Source organism: Neoarius graeffei, chromosome 2, assembly GCF_027579695.1.
Source record: "Neoarius graeffei isolate fNeoGra1 chromosome 2, fNeoGra1.pri, whole genome shotgun sequence".
Classification (NCBI taxonomy): domain Eukaryota; kingdom Metazoa; phylum Chordata; class Actinopteri; order Siluriformes; family Ariidae; genus Neoarius; species Neoarius graeffei.
In genome coordinates this window covers 98,959,684-98,975,218 of record NC_083570.1, presented here as the reverse complement: position 1 = coordinate 98,975,218, position 15,535 = coordinate 98,959,684, and the positions used below count along the sequence as shown (strand labels likewise).

The window sequence follows — 15,535 nt, the reverse complement described above, 5'->3', positions numbered from 1 at the left end:
CGCCTCACAGCAAGAAGGTCCTGGGTTCAAGCCCTGGGGCTGGCGAGGGCCTTTCTGTGTGGAGTTTGCATGTTCTCCCCGTGTCCGCGTGGGTTTCCTCCGGGTGCTCCGGTTTCCCCCACAGTCCAAAGACATGCAGGTTAGGTTAACTGGTGACTCTAAATTGAGCGTAGGTGTGAATGTGAGTGTGAATGGTTGTCTGTGTCTATGTGTCAGCCCTGTGATGACCTGGCGACTTGTCCAGGGTGTACCCCGCCTTTCGCCCGTAGTCAGCTGGGATAGGCTCCAGCTTGCCTGCGACCCTGTAGAAGGATAAAGCAGCTAGAGATAATGAGATGAGATGAGATGGCTGACGTGTTATCATAAAAGTGAGTGTATAAATGCGCCAGAGGAATATTTACGAAAACAAAAAACGAAATTAAAAGTTATCACTGAAACCACTTCAGCAGGTCAGAAACACACTTTAGCAAACGCATTCATATCTCCGAGCCGGATTTGAAAACCAAAACCTCTCCCGAAACATTACAAATCAACGCAATATACTCCTATTTAACTTTTAGATTCCTGCGCAATAAAGTAGCGTTTGCTATGAAAAGTCTAAAGCGTGTTTTCTTATAAAGATCAATTCGCAAAATCAAATGACAGGGTTTCTACGGAGATAAAAGGTGAACTAAAAGTTGCGGTCACACAGCAGACGAACTTTTGACTATTACGCTTTCACGCACTTGAGTCTGGCGCAACTCGAGCGGCCACGCGTGCTCACAGATTGCGTTGTGCGTTCCTGGGACCCAGCCGTTATGGGAAATGCCTGATGCTGATTTGAGCGCAATCAGCACACGCATATAAGGACGCTGTTTTCACAGAGACTTTGCGAAGTATTATCGTTATCACTGTCACGTTCGTGTCTAGCCACGTTTATGGCTCTGGTTAAATACTCTGCTTTCTGTTTTGCTTGTGGTTTCATTTGTCTTTTGTTACTCTGCCCTCGCCTCATGTTTTGGTTTTGTAAATATCACGCCTGCTAATAAACACTCTTCCTGCACTTACATCCGTCTACCACCGCAAACCTGACAGAATACTTCGCAAAGCCTCTGTGTCTTTATATGTGCGTGCTGTTTGCACTCAAATCAGTATCGGGTGTTTCCCATAAGGACTGGGTCCCAGGCACGCGCACAACACGCTCCAGAGGATCCTCGAATATAAAGGGTTGTTTTACAATCAGGGTACAAAGTTTGTGTCACAGGGGTCCAAAATTCAAATTGATTCAAACTGGTTCTTGTACCAGTTTTTAAGTGAAGGACAAGTTAAAGAACAGATTTCAGGTCATTTTTTGACATGTGTGTATGGTAGTTTTGTGTAATCTGCTATAAGATAAAGAAGATTAAGTGTAGCTTTAAGCAGGGCTGGGAGAAACAAATGAAGTGATTCTCGGGGAGGACTTTTTTTTGACAATTCAGAATCCACGACTTCCATAGTGCTTTTAAATATAAGGCTGTAAGCTTTGTGTTAGTTGTCTCTAATATTTATGTCCCAATATCTTGACCACATTTTAGGATGAAAATAATCATTTTAGATATGTTATTTTATATTGAAAAATTAGCTGTCTCGGAGGGCGGCACGGTGGTGTAGTGGTTAGCGCTGCCGCCTCACAGCAAGAAGGTCCTGGGTTCGAGCCCCGGGGCCGGCGAGGGCCTTTCTGTGTGGAGTTTGCATGTTCTCCCCGTGTCCGCGTGGGTTTCCTCCGGGTGCTCCGGTTTCCCCCACAGTCCAAAGACATGCAGGTTAGGTTAACTGGTGACTCTAAATTGACCGTAGGTGTGAGTGTGAATGGTTGTCTGTGTCTATGTGTCAGCCCTGTGATGACCTGGCGACTTGTCCAGGGTGTACCCCGCCTTTCGCCCATAGTCAGCTGGGATAGGCTCCAGCTTGCCTGCGACCCTGTAGAAGGATAAAGTGGCTAGAGATAATGAGATGAGATGAGCTGTCTCGGAGAGGACATTTTTTTGACACAATTACATACTAATTTGATCAAAATAGTCTGAAAACTTACTGGCATTCAATATTAAAACTTAACTATGTTTCCAATGATATGGAACCAAATATGTGTTTTATGGTATAAAGAATGATTTAAGTGCATCCCTTTTGGAGCTACCTGTGGTCAAAAAAGCACTTTTTTCTAAATGACACGAGTAATTTTGCTAAATATGACATATATTGCCATACATTCACCAAAAATAACGTTATCACCAATTTTTTTTGCATGGTAAATAGAGCTATCACAGGGCTACAATAAACAACCAAGTTTATTTAGTCAAGCCTTTTGGTATTGAAGATAATAAGTGTTAAATGTGATTTTTAGCTTGTGTACCCTGATTGTAAAACAACCCTAAATGCACTTTTTAAGTCTCGGGGAAGGTTAGGCTATGCTGAGCCACTGTGTTGATGAGGCTCCCGCGAGGCAGGCTTGTAGTGCTCAAGTACAACTCGTGCCCTAATTTTAAGGACTCATGACTCGACTTGGACTTGAGCACTGATGACTCAGACTCGTGCATAAACTGCATTAGGACTCGTAAATTGGAGACGAGGACTCGGATTTTTTCTTTATTTTTTGTAACATGCCATAATAATTTGGCATAAGATATTTATATCTATATTAATTTTTGTACTAATTTTATGTAAAGTGTCACACCTTCCCAAACCCTTGCCTTGGCGCGTGCATCAGATAGACTGTCGGTGCGCTCCAAACAGTGCACTCTCGGGCGCGCACCGTAAACGACTTGCACCTGCACAGGATTAAGGCGCAATCAGCGCACTGATATAAAAACTGTGAAAACACACTTACTTTGCGAAGTATTGAGTTGCGGTGCTGATACATTACCGAGCCTTATTTGCTTGTTTGGGTTCCTGATCCCTGATTTCCTGTTTCTTGTCTTTGATTCTGCCGAGTCTACGATAGCCTGTTTGTGCCTCGCTCGACCTGTTGCCTAGTTCACCATTTTATGATTTTTCCTGCCGTTCTGGATTGTTTACCGTCTTCACTCGTATTAATAAACACACCTTCTGCACTTCCATCCGTCTCCCAACCATCTCTGACAGAATACTTCACACTCCCTGATAAAGAGAAGCACATTCACCTGGTCATACATCATGTTCAGGAACAAACTAATGTTAATGGCGCTGAAACAAACAGCCACCGTCAAATAGTGCAGATGGAGTCTTGTTCTCGGATCAATAGTGGACTCGACTCGGAGTCAGCTCGAATTTTTTTTAAATGACATGGACTTGACTCAGACTTGAACACTGGGGACTTGAGACTGGACTCGGACTCGAGGTTTAGTGGCTCGACTACAACACTGCCGCGAGGGGACATCAGGGACATGGAATTGAGACAAATACATATCAAGAGACTTGACGAAGGTTCCCTGAGTTTCGGGAAGTATTCCCAAACCCATCTGCGAGTATCCGCTGTTTAGTTTGCCAACAAAAACATCGCCACCAAATTTCAGTGCATGCACTGACGTTTTTGGCTGCTCACGAGGTGTAAACACACCAAAAAAACCCAACTTGCAAAGCTCAGCGAACACTCGCCATGCTTCATCGCTAAGTATTTACAAACCCATCGCGAGCGTAGTGTAGGTGTAAACAGGGTTCCTTTAAATCTCCTTTAAAGTGCATATCACGGGTAAATTCAGGAGCAAGATCAGTGTAATTCTCCTATTTTATATTAAACTTTGGTCAAATATCTGTCACATTCTGCATTTTGTGCAATTTTGTAACCTTGCGCAATACCAGAAAAATTCAGTTGAAATCAAGCCATTTGAGGCGAATTGGTCCGCCTCTGAAAAAACTTGGCATTTGGATTTCTCGGCAAACATTGATTTTCGTGACGTCGCGTGCGGGACGCCTCCTTCTGAATCCTACGTCAGCGCTGGTTTGTTTATGAGAAAACGACCTGGTGGTTTTCTGCAAATTTCTTCAACGTTATGGCGTAATTATTAAAACGGTTAACAGATGTATCGTAGGAGGGTGTAGCAACACCAATCTTGATGGGATTAGTACTCATCGTTTCCCGAAAGACCGGACAATGAGAGAGAAATGGGAGCGCTTGGTGTACACAGGCTGTGCACTGAAACCGTGCAAAGCTCTCGCAGCCTGCTGGCGCTTCCGCAGGTGACGTCACGAATCTGGCTCCAGACTCCCTTGGGATTTTTCCAGACGTGTTTCATTTTTTTCTGCTGTAGACAGATGGCCTTGTGCAAAATTACCCTTCTGGGTGAGTGTGTAAAGGGACAGACTTTCATATTAAAAAAACATAAAATTGGTCCAGAATATGCCTTTTAAAATCCAGGTTTAAATTTGTTTAAACCCCTTTAAAAGTCCAGATTTACATTTTGTACCTACACACATTTTCTTAATAGGTACTAAATAATTCATTGTAGTTCAGGAATTAAACAAACAAACAAACAAATAACTTTTGTTATACTTTCAATTATAAAAACTAGCGATCTCATAAACTGACATTTCGACGTCACTGACATCATCAGAGCAAAAATAAACAGCGTTTAAATAAGTGATTTAAGAGTCAGTTCAAGTTTTTTATGAAGTCCCAAGAGAGTGCTGTGTGTGTGTGTGTGTGTGTGTGTGTGTGTAAGGTTTTTACTTGATGCACTCTCTTGGGACTTCATAAAAACTGGAACTGACTCTTAAATCACTTATTTAAACACTGTTTGTTTTTGCTCTGATGATGTCAGTGATGTAGAAATATCAGTTTATGAGATCGCTAGTTTTTATTATTAAATAAAAAAACAAGAAAAAATGAGTCTTGAATGTTATTATACCCTTTTTTTTTGTCGATGATCCCTGTTTGTGTGTGTGTGTGTGTGTGTGTGTGTGTGTGTGTGTGTGTGTGTGTGTGTGTAATGCTGTTACTCAAGACATGGGTGTATATGTGGTCAAAATTTTATTTAGTATATTAGTTTGTGTTAGTTTTGGTATGATAATGTATGAGATAGGAAAAATTAATACCCCCCGGTGTGTGTGTGTGTGTGTGTGTTTCTGTGCTGCAGCTGGACCGGTTTAAAGAGCCTCCAGCCTTTGGGCCCATGTGTGATCTTCTATGGTCAGATCCATTAGAGGACTTTGGCAATGAGAAGTCGCAGGAGTATTTCAGCCACAACACTGTCCGCGGCTGCTCCTACTTCTACAGGTACCTCCGTGTGTGTGTGTGTGTGTGTGTAGCAAGATTCACAATGTGAGAAACATGGAGGAAAGGAGCGACACCGTTAAGCTGAGTGTACACTACAGGATTATAAGACAAATGTTTTCCCTAGTTCTCCTTTTCCAGAACATTTTTATGATCTGAAATAAAAATCCAGTCACTCTCTATAGAGGGGAAAAGAAAAGCTTGTGGACATACACCAGGATTCTGACTACATCAAAATATCAGCGTAGTGGCACCAGTCATAACAGCCAGGGGTTCTAAGGCGGCTCCCGAAAGCTCATGGGTTCTACATGCTCGGAGATGCATTCTAGTGCATTTCCTGGCACTTGCAGGCCTCCCTGAAAGTCATTCTTTTTGGTAATATTAATGAGATTTTTTTTTTTTTTTTAACCAAAAGTTGCTGTGATTGTTTTTGATTGAAGACTTATTATATACTGGTTTACCTTTGTCCGTCCGTATTTCCATCTGTCCGAAACACCGTTTTCCTCAGCAATCACAAATCATAGCCACTTGGTACTTGGTACCGAGCTTCAGCTTGGGGTTCTATACCGTGTGTACCATTTTCAGGTCTGTCGCACATTAACTTCCTGTTTATCGACTGAATGTATTTACGAAACACACAGCGTGGATTTGCAAAATTTTCATAACACTTTCCTCAGCAACTACAAATCACAACTGCTTGATATTTGGTACCGAGCTTCAGCTTGGGGTTCTATACCGTGTATACCATTTTCAGGTCTGTCGCACATCAACTTCCTGTTTACCGACTGAATGTATTTATGAAACATATAGCATGGATTTTGACGCTATTTGCAAAATGCTATTTCAAAATGATAGTTTACCAGGAGGGGCGGCACGGTGGTGTAGTGGTTAGCGCTGTCGCCTCACAGCAAGAAGGTCCGGGTTCGAGCCCCGTGGCCGGCGAGGGCCTTTCTGTGCGGAGTTTACATGTTCTCCCCGTGTCCGCGTGGGTTTCCTCCGGGTGCTCCGGTTTCCCCCACAGTCCAAAGACATGCAGGTTAGGTTAACTGGTGACTCTAAATTGACCGTAGGTGTGAATGGTTGTCTGTGTCTATGTGTCAGCCCTGTGATGACCTGGCGACTTGTCCAGGGTGTACCCCGCCTTTCGCCCGTAGTCAGCTGGGATAGGCTCCAGCTTGCCTGCGACCCTGTAGAACAGGATAAAGCGGCTAGAGATAATGAGATGAGATTAGTTTACCAGGATGCTATTTGAAATCCCTGGGGAGAGACACTGCTCTTTACTTACTTGTTTCAGGGTTAATTATTTGTTGAAGTCGACATTCATAATAAGTGTCCTATTCCTTCGATTGCTTGCATTCTGATATAAGCGAGAGCGGGGGGGGATACGCAAGTGCACGACTATTATAGTCTGTTTTATCTCACACACGTGCGTGGAAGAAGAGTCTGGTGACAGAAATCTTAGTTTCTCGGTCGTTAGCCTGTAGCTCTCGATAGCACTGGCTTGACCGCTTTATTAGCATTCGCTAACACTACTGATGAATGCTAGACCGGCTGGAAGGTGACTTCACTGCTGCCCTGATGGCGCCGACTCACAGTTAAGCTCACGTTGGCTTTTGAAAAGGCTGAACACAATAAATTTTTGGTCCCTCCCACTAGAAATCAAAATCTGATTGGTTACTCAGTCATCTGTCAATTCCTACACAAACAGACACTGCCATGGCCTTCTGTCTCGGCAATGAAGTCCGAACCAGTGAGTGAGCAGCTCTAAACTCTTCTCAGCCTAGAGACAACGAACAAAAAAATCTCACTGGATAACTCTAATGTTTTCAGGACAGTAACCCTTTCATTTCTGAAGCACATTTGATAGAAAATGAGTCCGAATTAGAATGAGAAGAGAATCATTTTAATGAAATTATGAAAGAAATTAAAGAAATGAAATATAACGGTTGAAATGCTAGGACCTTCTCTGAAGACCTAGAAGGCCCTGACGGTTCCCGTCTGTTATAAACGCACCCTAATAACTACTGATCTATCCTGTAAAAACCCTGACATCAAGTGTAGGAATGAGAATTTTTAAAAATCTTTTTTTAAAATAGTCATTTTTATACGCATCACATTTACAGACCCGGTTTTTCTTTGAGTTGGAGTACACACAGAGTAAAAAAAAAACTTCAAGATGTGCTGTTAGAGGAAACTAATCTGCGATGGGATTGAGTCAGACGCTCATCGTGCTGAAGTTGATTATTTTCCAATAACAGCACGTTTTATTCCTCTTCTGTCCCAGCAATTTGCAAGTGATTTCAGATAAACTTGATTTGAATTTCAGCTGGGACTGCCGTCAGAGCTGCTGTTTAATCAACACCTCCTGACTGATCAGATTGGAGCTTTCAGCGGCGCTGTGGTATTTAAAAAAAAACAAAAAACAACCTTTCAAACACTATATGCTCGTCTACGTTTTAGCTGCACTCACCAACTAAAGCATTTTGTTAACCGCCGTGGCTCGTTTCCTTTTACAATCCCGGCGTGTGAATTTTCCGACAGAAACAAGGCCCCGGTCCTTCTTGTGGTGGAATATTCAAATGGTGAATATGCAATAAGAGAGTGTGTGTGTGTGTGTGTGTGTGTGTGTGTGTGTGTGTGTGGGAGCAGAGCCGTGCGCTCTGGGCAATTAGGTGCAGTGTGAAAACGAGCCTGCGTCTGTAATTGGAATTGTAAAGCAGCCCAAACAGCGGTCAGGCTCAGCAAAACACAAGAATTTCCCACGGTCCCCTGGGAAATCGGGCGATCTGCTGTTACTATGACAACTGGCTACTACTGCCGCAAGCGAGAGAGAGTGAGGAGCGAGAGAGAAATAAGTAGATAAATAAATAAAAGCAATAGAGACGGATTTGCTTTCTCTCATCCTATGAAATCCGACATCAATGAGAGGAGAACAGGGGAGGGGTGTGTGTGTGTGTGTGTGTGTGTTACATGGGCTGAACAAATCATCTTATTGTGAGAGATAATGTACAGAAGAGTGGCCTGTGTTCGATTATGCCATTTTTTAAAAAACTTATTTTGAGAAAAAAAAAAAAAAGAGGTCCATCACAGCCTCTCATCATGGTGGTTCATAAACTCAGTCTATATTTAAAAGAAAGAAAAAACACGACTTGCAGCAAATTGTCTAGTCTGCACAGTCGACACTGAAACGGCAGGTACAGGATTTTATAAATAAGTGAGAGTTTGATTTTGCAAACACTCTGTACATGTGTTAAGTGTGTAGGGAGGAGGAACGAGTGATGTGTCGTTCAGAAGGAGTCGACTCGTGAATCTTATATATGCACACAGTTATTCCATGAAATTGAGTCGTACATGAGCTGAAGTATAGTAGATTTCACTTTCCAATGCATACAGTGGTGCCTGAAAGTTTGTGAACCCTTTAGAATTTTCTATATTTCTGCATAAATATGACCTAAAACATCATCAGATTTTCACACAAGTCCTAAAAGTAGATAAAGAGAACCCAGTTAAACAAATGAGACAAAAATATTATACTTGGTCATTTATTTATTAAGGAAAATGATCCAATATTACATATCTGTGAGTGGCAAAAGTAAGTGAACCTCTAGGATTAGCAGTTAATTTGAAGGTGAAATTAGAGTCAGGTGTTTTCAATCAATGGGATGACAATCAGGTGTGAGTGGGCACCCTGTTTTATTTAAAGAACAGGGATCTATCAAAGTCTGAGCTTCACAACACATGTTTGCGGAAGTGTATCATGGCATGAACAAAGGAGATTTCTGAGGACCTCAGAAAAAGCGTTGTTGATGCTCATCAGGCTGGAAAAGGTTACAAAACCATCTCTAAAGAGTTTGGACTCCACCAATCCACAGTTAGACAGATTGTGTACAAATGGAGGAAATTCAAGACCATTGTTACCCTCCCCAGGAGTGGCCGACCAACAAAGATCACTCCAAGAGCAAGGCGTGTAATAGTCAGCGAGGTCACAAAGGACCCCAGGGTAACTTCTAAGCAACTGAAGGCCTTTCTCACATTGGCTAATGTTAATGTTCATGAGTCCACCATCAGGAGAACACTGAACAACAATGGTGTGCATGGCAGGGTTGCAAGGAGAAAGCCACTGCTCTCCAAAAAGAACATTGCTGCTCGTCTGCAGTTTGCTAAAGATCATGTGGACAAGCCAGAAGGCTATTGGAAAAATGTTTTGTGGACGGATGAGACCAAAATAGAATTTTTTGGTTTAAATGAGAAGCGTTATGTTTGGAGAAAGGAAAACACTACATTCCAGCATAAGAACCTTATCCCATCTGTGAAACATGGTGGTGGTAGTATCATGGTTTGGGCCTGTTTTGCTGCATCTGAGCCAGGATGGCTTGCCATCATTGGTGGAACAATGAATTCTGAATTATACCAGCGAATTCTAAAGGAAAGTGTCAGGACATCTGTCCATGAACTGAATCTCAAGAGAAGGTGGGTCATGCAGCAAGACAACGACCCTAAGCACACAAGTCGTTCTACCAAAGAATGGTTAGGCCACATCAATTCGATTAGTTGGTTCTCAGAATCGCCGCTTGAAGAAAATGCAAAATGAAAAAAAATCGAAATCGACTGCAGGTTGAGGCCACGTGACGCCTGTGTTTGTGATTGTTAGGATATTCAGTGAACAGAAGCGTAAAATCTTTGACAGATGTGTCAAAATTCAAGAGGCGGAAAACTTTGCACAGTTGTACTCAAGATGCCGTTAGCTTGTTACCCTGCGATGTGCCAACTTGGACAACAGCTCTGTGGAGGTGGGTTTGATTTACATATTTCATTGATTGATGTGAGGGGCAAACAAAAAAATCATTCGAAGTATTTAGCCATCAGAAGTAGCCTACTCCTGGTCAAATCTTTTTTTCTGTGCATTGTAGATGTTCAATTGACTGTAATTCAATCGTTTATTTAGCTTATCTGTTTACTGGTTTGCCTGATAAAAGGCGTGCAGCCAGAGCTAGCCCTGCTGACAAGGACAATACATGACACAGATTTACTGTAGGCCTACTGGGTTTATTCCATTGTTCATTTTTTCTGGGTAGCATCCCTCTTGAGCAGGGCTGCCGACTGTTATGTAGTGAGCGTGAGACACACGCGTATGACTGCCCTCTCATGCCCTCACGCAACACACCTCCTGTTTCTCATGCAAAAAAATCTGCTCTTACTCTAGCCCGATTCACCTAACTGCACGCTGATGAATATTAATCTCGGTTAAATTGATCGCAGAGTTTTAGTCACGTAGGCTACCGTCCACATATCTGGTGAAACAGCGCAATCTTGTCGTTCTAATGCTATTAGTCACCCGTTGCTGTGATAAACTGTTTTCGTGACAGAAAAATGAGTTTGAATGTAGGCCTGGTGAAAAGTGTGTGGTGAAAGTTACAGTCTTCACATAAATGCTGTGAATACAACATCCATATCTTTCAGGGTGAAAAATTCTGCCAAGAGATGGCATTCTGACTTGTCAGGCACAGTTGTTTGAGTTCCCCTTGGGGGCTTGTTTACACAAGGAAAAAATGAAGACTGTGGTGGCACGGTGGTGTAGTGGTTAGCGCTGTCGCCTCACAGCAAGAAGGTCCGGGCTCGAGCCCCGTGGCCGGCGAGGGCCTTTCTGTGTGGAGTTTGCATGTTCTCCCCGTGTCCGTGTGGGTTTCCTCCGGGTGCTCCGGTTTCCCCCACAGTCCAAAGACATGCAGGTTAGGTTAACTGGTGACTCTAAATTGACCGTAGGTGTGAATGTGAGTGTGAATGGTTGTCTGTGTCTATGTGTCAGCCCTGTGATGACCTGGCGACTTGTCCAGGGTGTACCCCGCCTTTCGCCCGTAGTCAGCTGGGATAGGCTCCAGCTTGCCTGCGACCCTGTAGAACAGGATAAAGCGGCTAGAGATAATGAGATGAGATGAAATGAAGACTGTTGTTTCAGACTTTTATTTTCAATTATCCTTAATGCATATGGGTGGAAATAAGATAAGCTATTAAAAGAGCCATATGAAGTGTGTAACAATAATGTATTGTCTTTGTGTTGTCTCTCTATTATGAAAGCCCTCTATTTCCACCGCTAATTTTACCATCAAAGCATTTTTTTTAATTTTATTTTTATTTCGCTCGCTCGCTTCATATTTTTCCTGAAAAAATCCGAGAACCAACTAATTAAATTGGTGTGGCCTTAAAGAAGAATAAAGTTAATGTTTTGGAATGGCCAAGTCAAAGTCTTGACCTTAATCCAATGGAAATGTTGTGGAAGGACCTGAAGCGAGCAGTTCATGTGAGGAAACCCACCAACATCCCAGAGTTGAAACTGTTCTGTACGGAGGAACGGGCTAAAATTCTTCCAAGCCGGTGTGCAGGACTGATCAACAGTTACCGGAAATGTTTAGTTGCAGTTATTGCTGCACAAGGGGGTCACACCAGATACTGAAAGCAAAGGTTCACATACTTTTGCCACTCACAGATATGTAATATTGGATCATTTTCCTCAATAAATAAATGACCAAGTATAATATGTTTGTCTCATTTGTTTAACTGGGTTCTCTTTATCTACTTTTAGGACTTGTGTGAAAATCTGATGATGTTTTAGGTCATATTTATGCAGAAATATAGAAAATTCTAAAGGGTTCACAAACTTTCAAGCACCACTGTACATCATCCATAATTCTGATAAAAGTTGCATTTGTTTGTCACATTGTTAGCCAAATTATATTTCTCATTGCATTTGTTTCCCACATTAAAGGTTACCTCATTTCCTAAACACTGCATGGTCTTAAAAAGAAAAAGCATCAAAATTATTCAATTTTCGTTTGTGTCTAAAATGACAGTGAATTATGTGACCAATAAATACTGTTAAGACATGACTGTGAGAATGACGTGAAAATGGCAACTAACATGAGAAAATAATCCTGTTTCAACAACTGTCCTAAATAGAAAGGAAGTATTGTACAGCCTTTGTGTTGGAATAATAAAAATTAAAAAAAGAAAGGAAGAAGAAATATACAAAAGAGAAAGATACACTGTATAAAAAAAAAACTGAAATAATCTCCGTAAAAATAATTGGAGTAGTAAAAGAGCCATTCCAAAAAAAAGATCAGAGACTGACCTGGAAAAGAAAAAAACAATAACAGTGAAGCAGAGCGCTATAAAGATATGTAAGGAATGGGGGTCAAGTGGAGAAAATAAGAGGAGATAATGAAAGGGGAAAAAAGCCAGGAGATATTTTTCTTGGGTAAATTTGATCAAATACAATGGTTTAACACACAAACCAAATACATGTGATGTGAGTGGTAAGATGGCGGTCACTGATGAGCCTGTCAGCTCTCTAGATTTTATACAGAGCTCAGTGGTCGTGACTGGTGAGACCCAATCAGGAAGTGAACATGGGTTTCTGTGTCATCATTTATAAACATCTCTGTTTTTTCCCATCTCCACTAAAACACCACCCCAGCATTTTCAAACTAAAGCGTTTCCAACGTGTTTATGCCTGGTGTAGACGCCAGGCGTAAACGTAGCAAAAGTAATGCGTTTTAGAACTAAAACGTATTAATGTGGATGTAGCGTGTGAATGATGAGTCTCACAGACAGTTTCACAGATTACCACTCAAGGGCAGGGCCAGGGGACATGGACCGCCCGCCTTTGATTAGAGGAAGTTAACATTTTTTAAATAAAATTTTCATTTCATGTAGACAAGTACCAAATGGTTGAAGGAACTTTTCACTGCACTTTTAAATTTCTTGACATTAAATCACGGTCAACTATTAAGAAATTTAAAAGAGCGGTGAAAAATTCCTTCATAATAAATAATTAGGCTTCGTTCTTGTTTGTTTGTTTGTTTAAGTTCCTTCATAGTAAATAATTAGACTCTTTTTTTTGTTCTTTTATTAATAAATAAGTAAATAAATACATTTATATTTTAATTTTTAAGTTCCTTCATGGTAAATAATTAGGCTTTGTTCTTTTATTTATTATTTTATTTTTAAGTTCATTCATAGTAAATAATTAGGCTTTTTTTTTGTTCATTTATTTATTTATATTTTTAAGTTCCTTCATAGTAAATAATTAGGCCTTTTTATTTTGTTCATTAATTAATCAATCATTAATTAATACATTTTTTAAGTTCCTTCATACTAAATAATTAGGCTTTGTTCCTTTTATTTATTTATTTATTTATTTATTTATTTTTATTTTTAAGTTCTTTCAAAGTAAATAATTAGGCTTTTTCCCCTTTTATTTATTTATTTTAATTTTTAGGTTCCTTCATAGTAAATGATTAGGCTTTGTCCTTTTATTTATTAATATATTTATTTTTTTATTTTTAAGTTTCTTTATAGTAAATAATTAGGCTTTGTTCCTTTTATTTATTTATTTATTTATATTTATTTTTAAGTTCTTTCAAAGTAAATAATTAGGCTTTGTTCTTTTATTTATTTATTTTCATTTATTTTTATTTTTAAGTTCCTTTATAGTAAATAATTAGGCTTTGTTCTTCTATCTATCTATCTATCTATCTATCTATCTATCTATCTATCTATCTATCTATCTATTTGTTTAATTTAATTTTATTTTTAAGTTCCTTCACAGTAAATAATTAGGCTTTGTTCTTCTATCTATCTATCTATCTATCTATCTATCTATCTATCTATCTATCTATCTATCTATCTATCTATGTATTTGTTTAATTTAATTTTAAGTTCCTTCATAGTAAATAATTAGTTCTTTTTTATTTTTATTTTTTATTTTATTTACATTTTTTTAATATTAATTTTTAATTTTTTCAACATTATTATTTTTTGTCATTATCATGTTCTTTTCATATTATTTATTCGAATGTCATACTAACTGTTTAGTTAAGAGTAGATCTTAATGATATGTATTTAATTATTTTATATATATATATATATATATATATATATATATATATATATATATATATATATATATATATATATGTGTGTGTGTGTGTGTGTGTGTGTGTGTGTGTATATATGTATGTATATACGGTATATGTGTGTGTGTGTGTGCGTGTGTGTATATGTATGTATATACGGTATATGTGTGTGTGTGTGTATATATATAAAATATTTTTCAATTTTCCCCGAGCCCTACTGAAAATCATACTGTATGCTGTAGGTCTTCTGAATAAAGATCTGTTCTAGCATCGGCCTTGAGAATGTTCAGGATGATTTAAACCAGTAGATGGCGTTTTGAGCCTTTTTCAAATCATAAAATGCTGATTTTTATTTTTTTCATGAAAATGGTACTTTTGTCAGTATTAACACCAGCATTGATGTGTTTCATATTGTCATGTACATTACATGACGGGCATTTAGCAGACGCTCTTATCCAGAGTGACATCCAGTACACCCAGAGCAGCCTGGAGAGCAGTTAGGGGTGAGGTGCCTTGCTCAAGGGCACTTCAGCCATTCCTGCTGGTTCAGGGAATCAAACTTGCAACCCTTTGGTCCCAAAGCTGCTTCTCTAACCCTTAGGCCATGACTTATATTGTCATGTACCATCATATTCTTTAGTTTCCAGCTAAAAAAAACACCACCACCATAGATTTAAATGTTTCTCGATAGCAAAACCCTCATTCCAGGCCCCGTCTCCTCCACTTTTCTGATTCCAGACACGCCGTCAAGTACAGCTGTGACTGGGCAGTGATTACATTTCAGTGTAGCACGACAGCAACACGCTGATGACAGTGAAATGCAGTGCATTAGAGGATTATTTTCCCTTTGCTGGTTATTTTTCACTGAAGAGCGACATAAAGCAACATGATGACTGTAGCGAAGGTTGTAGGTTTCAGTGTACCGTATTGTCTTTATGTGACAAATGAAAAGCCTTTACATACTGTATGTGTGTATTTTATTTCAGGTTTTTCTCCTGGTGGATGTGCTTTTCATATCTTCTCCGTATAAATAACTCGCTTTAGATGTGACTAAAGCCATTCCAGTTTGCCCTGAATGTCAGCGAAGCTGTGTGTAAGATCTGGACATGTTTTCTACACTGACAGGATTTCTGAAGTGTTCAGCGGTGATGGACAGGAAGACGGAGTTCTGCCATGTGCTTGCAGATCAGATTCTGCTTAAGAGTCACTCAAATTTGATTTCATTATCACCTATTTTTTGGCTTTATACCGTCGCCACAGTGATTTGGAGGGTTTGTGTTCAGTGGTGTGTGTGTGTGTTAGTGTGGGTGTTCCAGCTCAAACCAGTGCAATGTTGTGTGTTTAATGGGCTCAGTGCTGCCATCTTGTGGCTGTTGGAGATGATAAACAGTATAATGGTGTCAGAGTTTAATGAATTTCT

General features: G+C 40.0%; 1 protein-coding gene across 5 annotated transcripts in view; it reads left to right on the top strand.

The window, feature by feature from the left end:
• The window catches only part of ppp3cb (protein phosphatase 3, catalytic subunit, beta isozyme), a 197,489-nt gene that overhangs the window by 143,365 nt on the left and 38,589 nt on the right, over positions 1-15,535 (top strand). For all 5 annotated transcript variants that reach the window (XM_060915270.1, XM_060915268.1, XM_060915267.1 and 2 more), the window contains one exon: positions 5,067-5,206. In XM_060915270.1, coding sequence (XP_060771253.1) covers positions 5,067-5,206 — 140 coding nt within the window. The remainder of the gene's footprint in view (positions 1-5,066; positions 5,207-15,535) is intronic.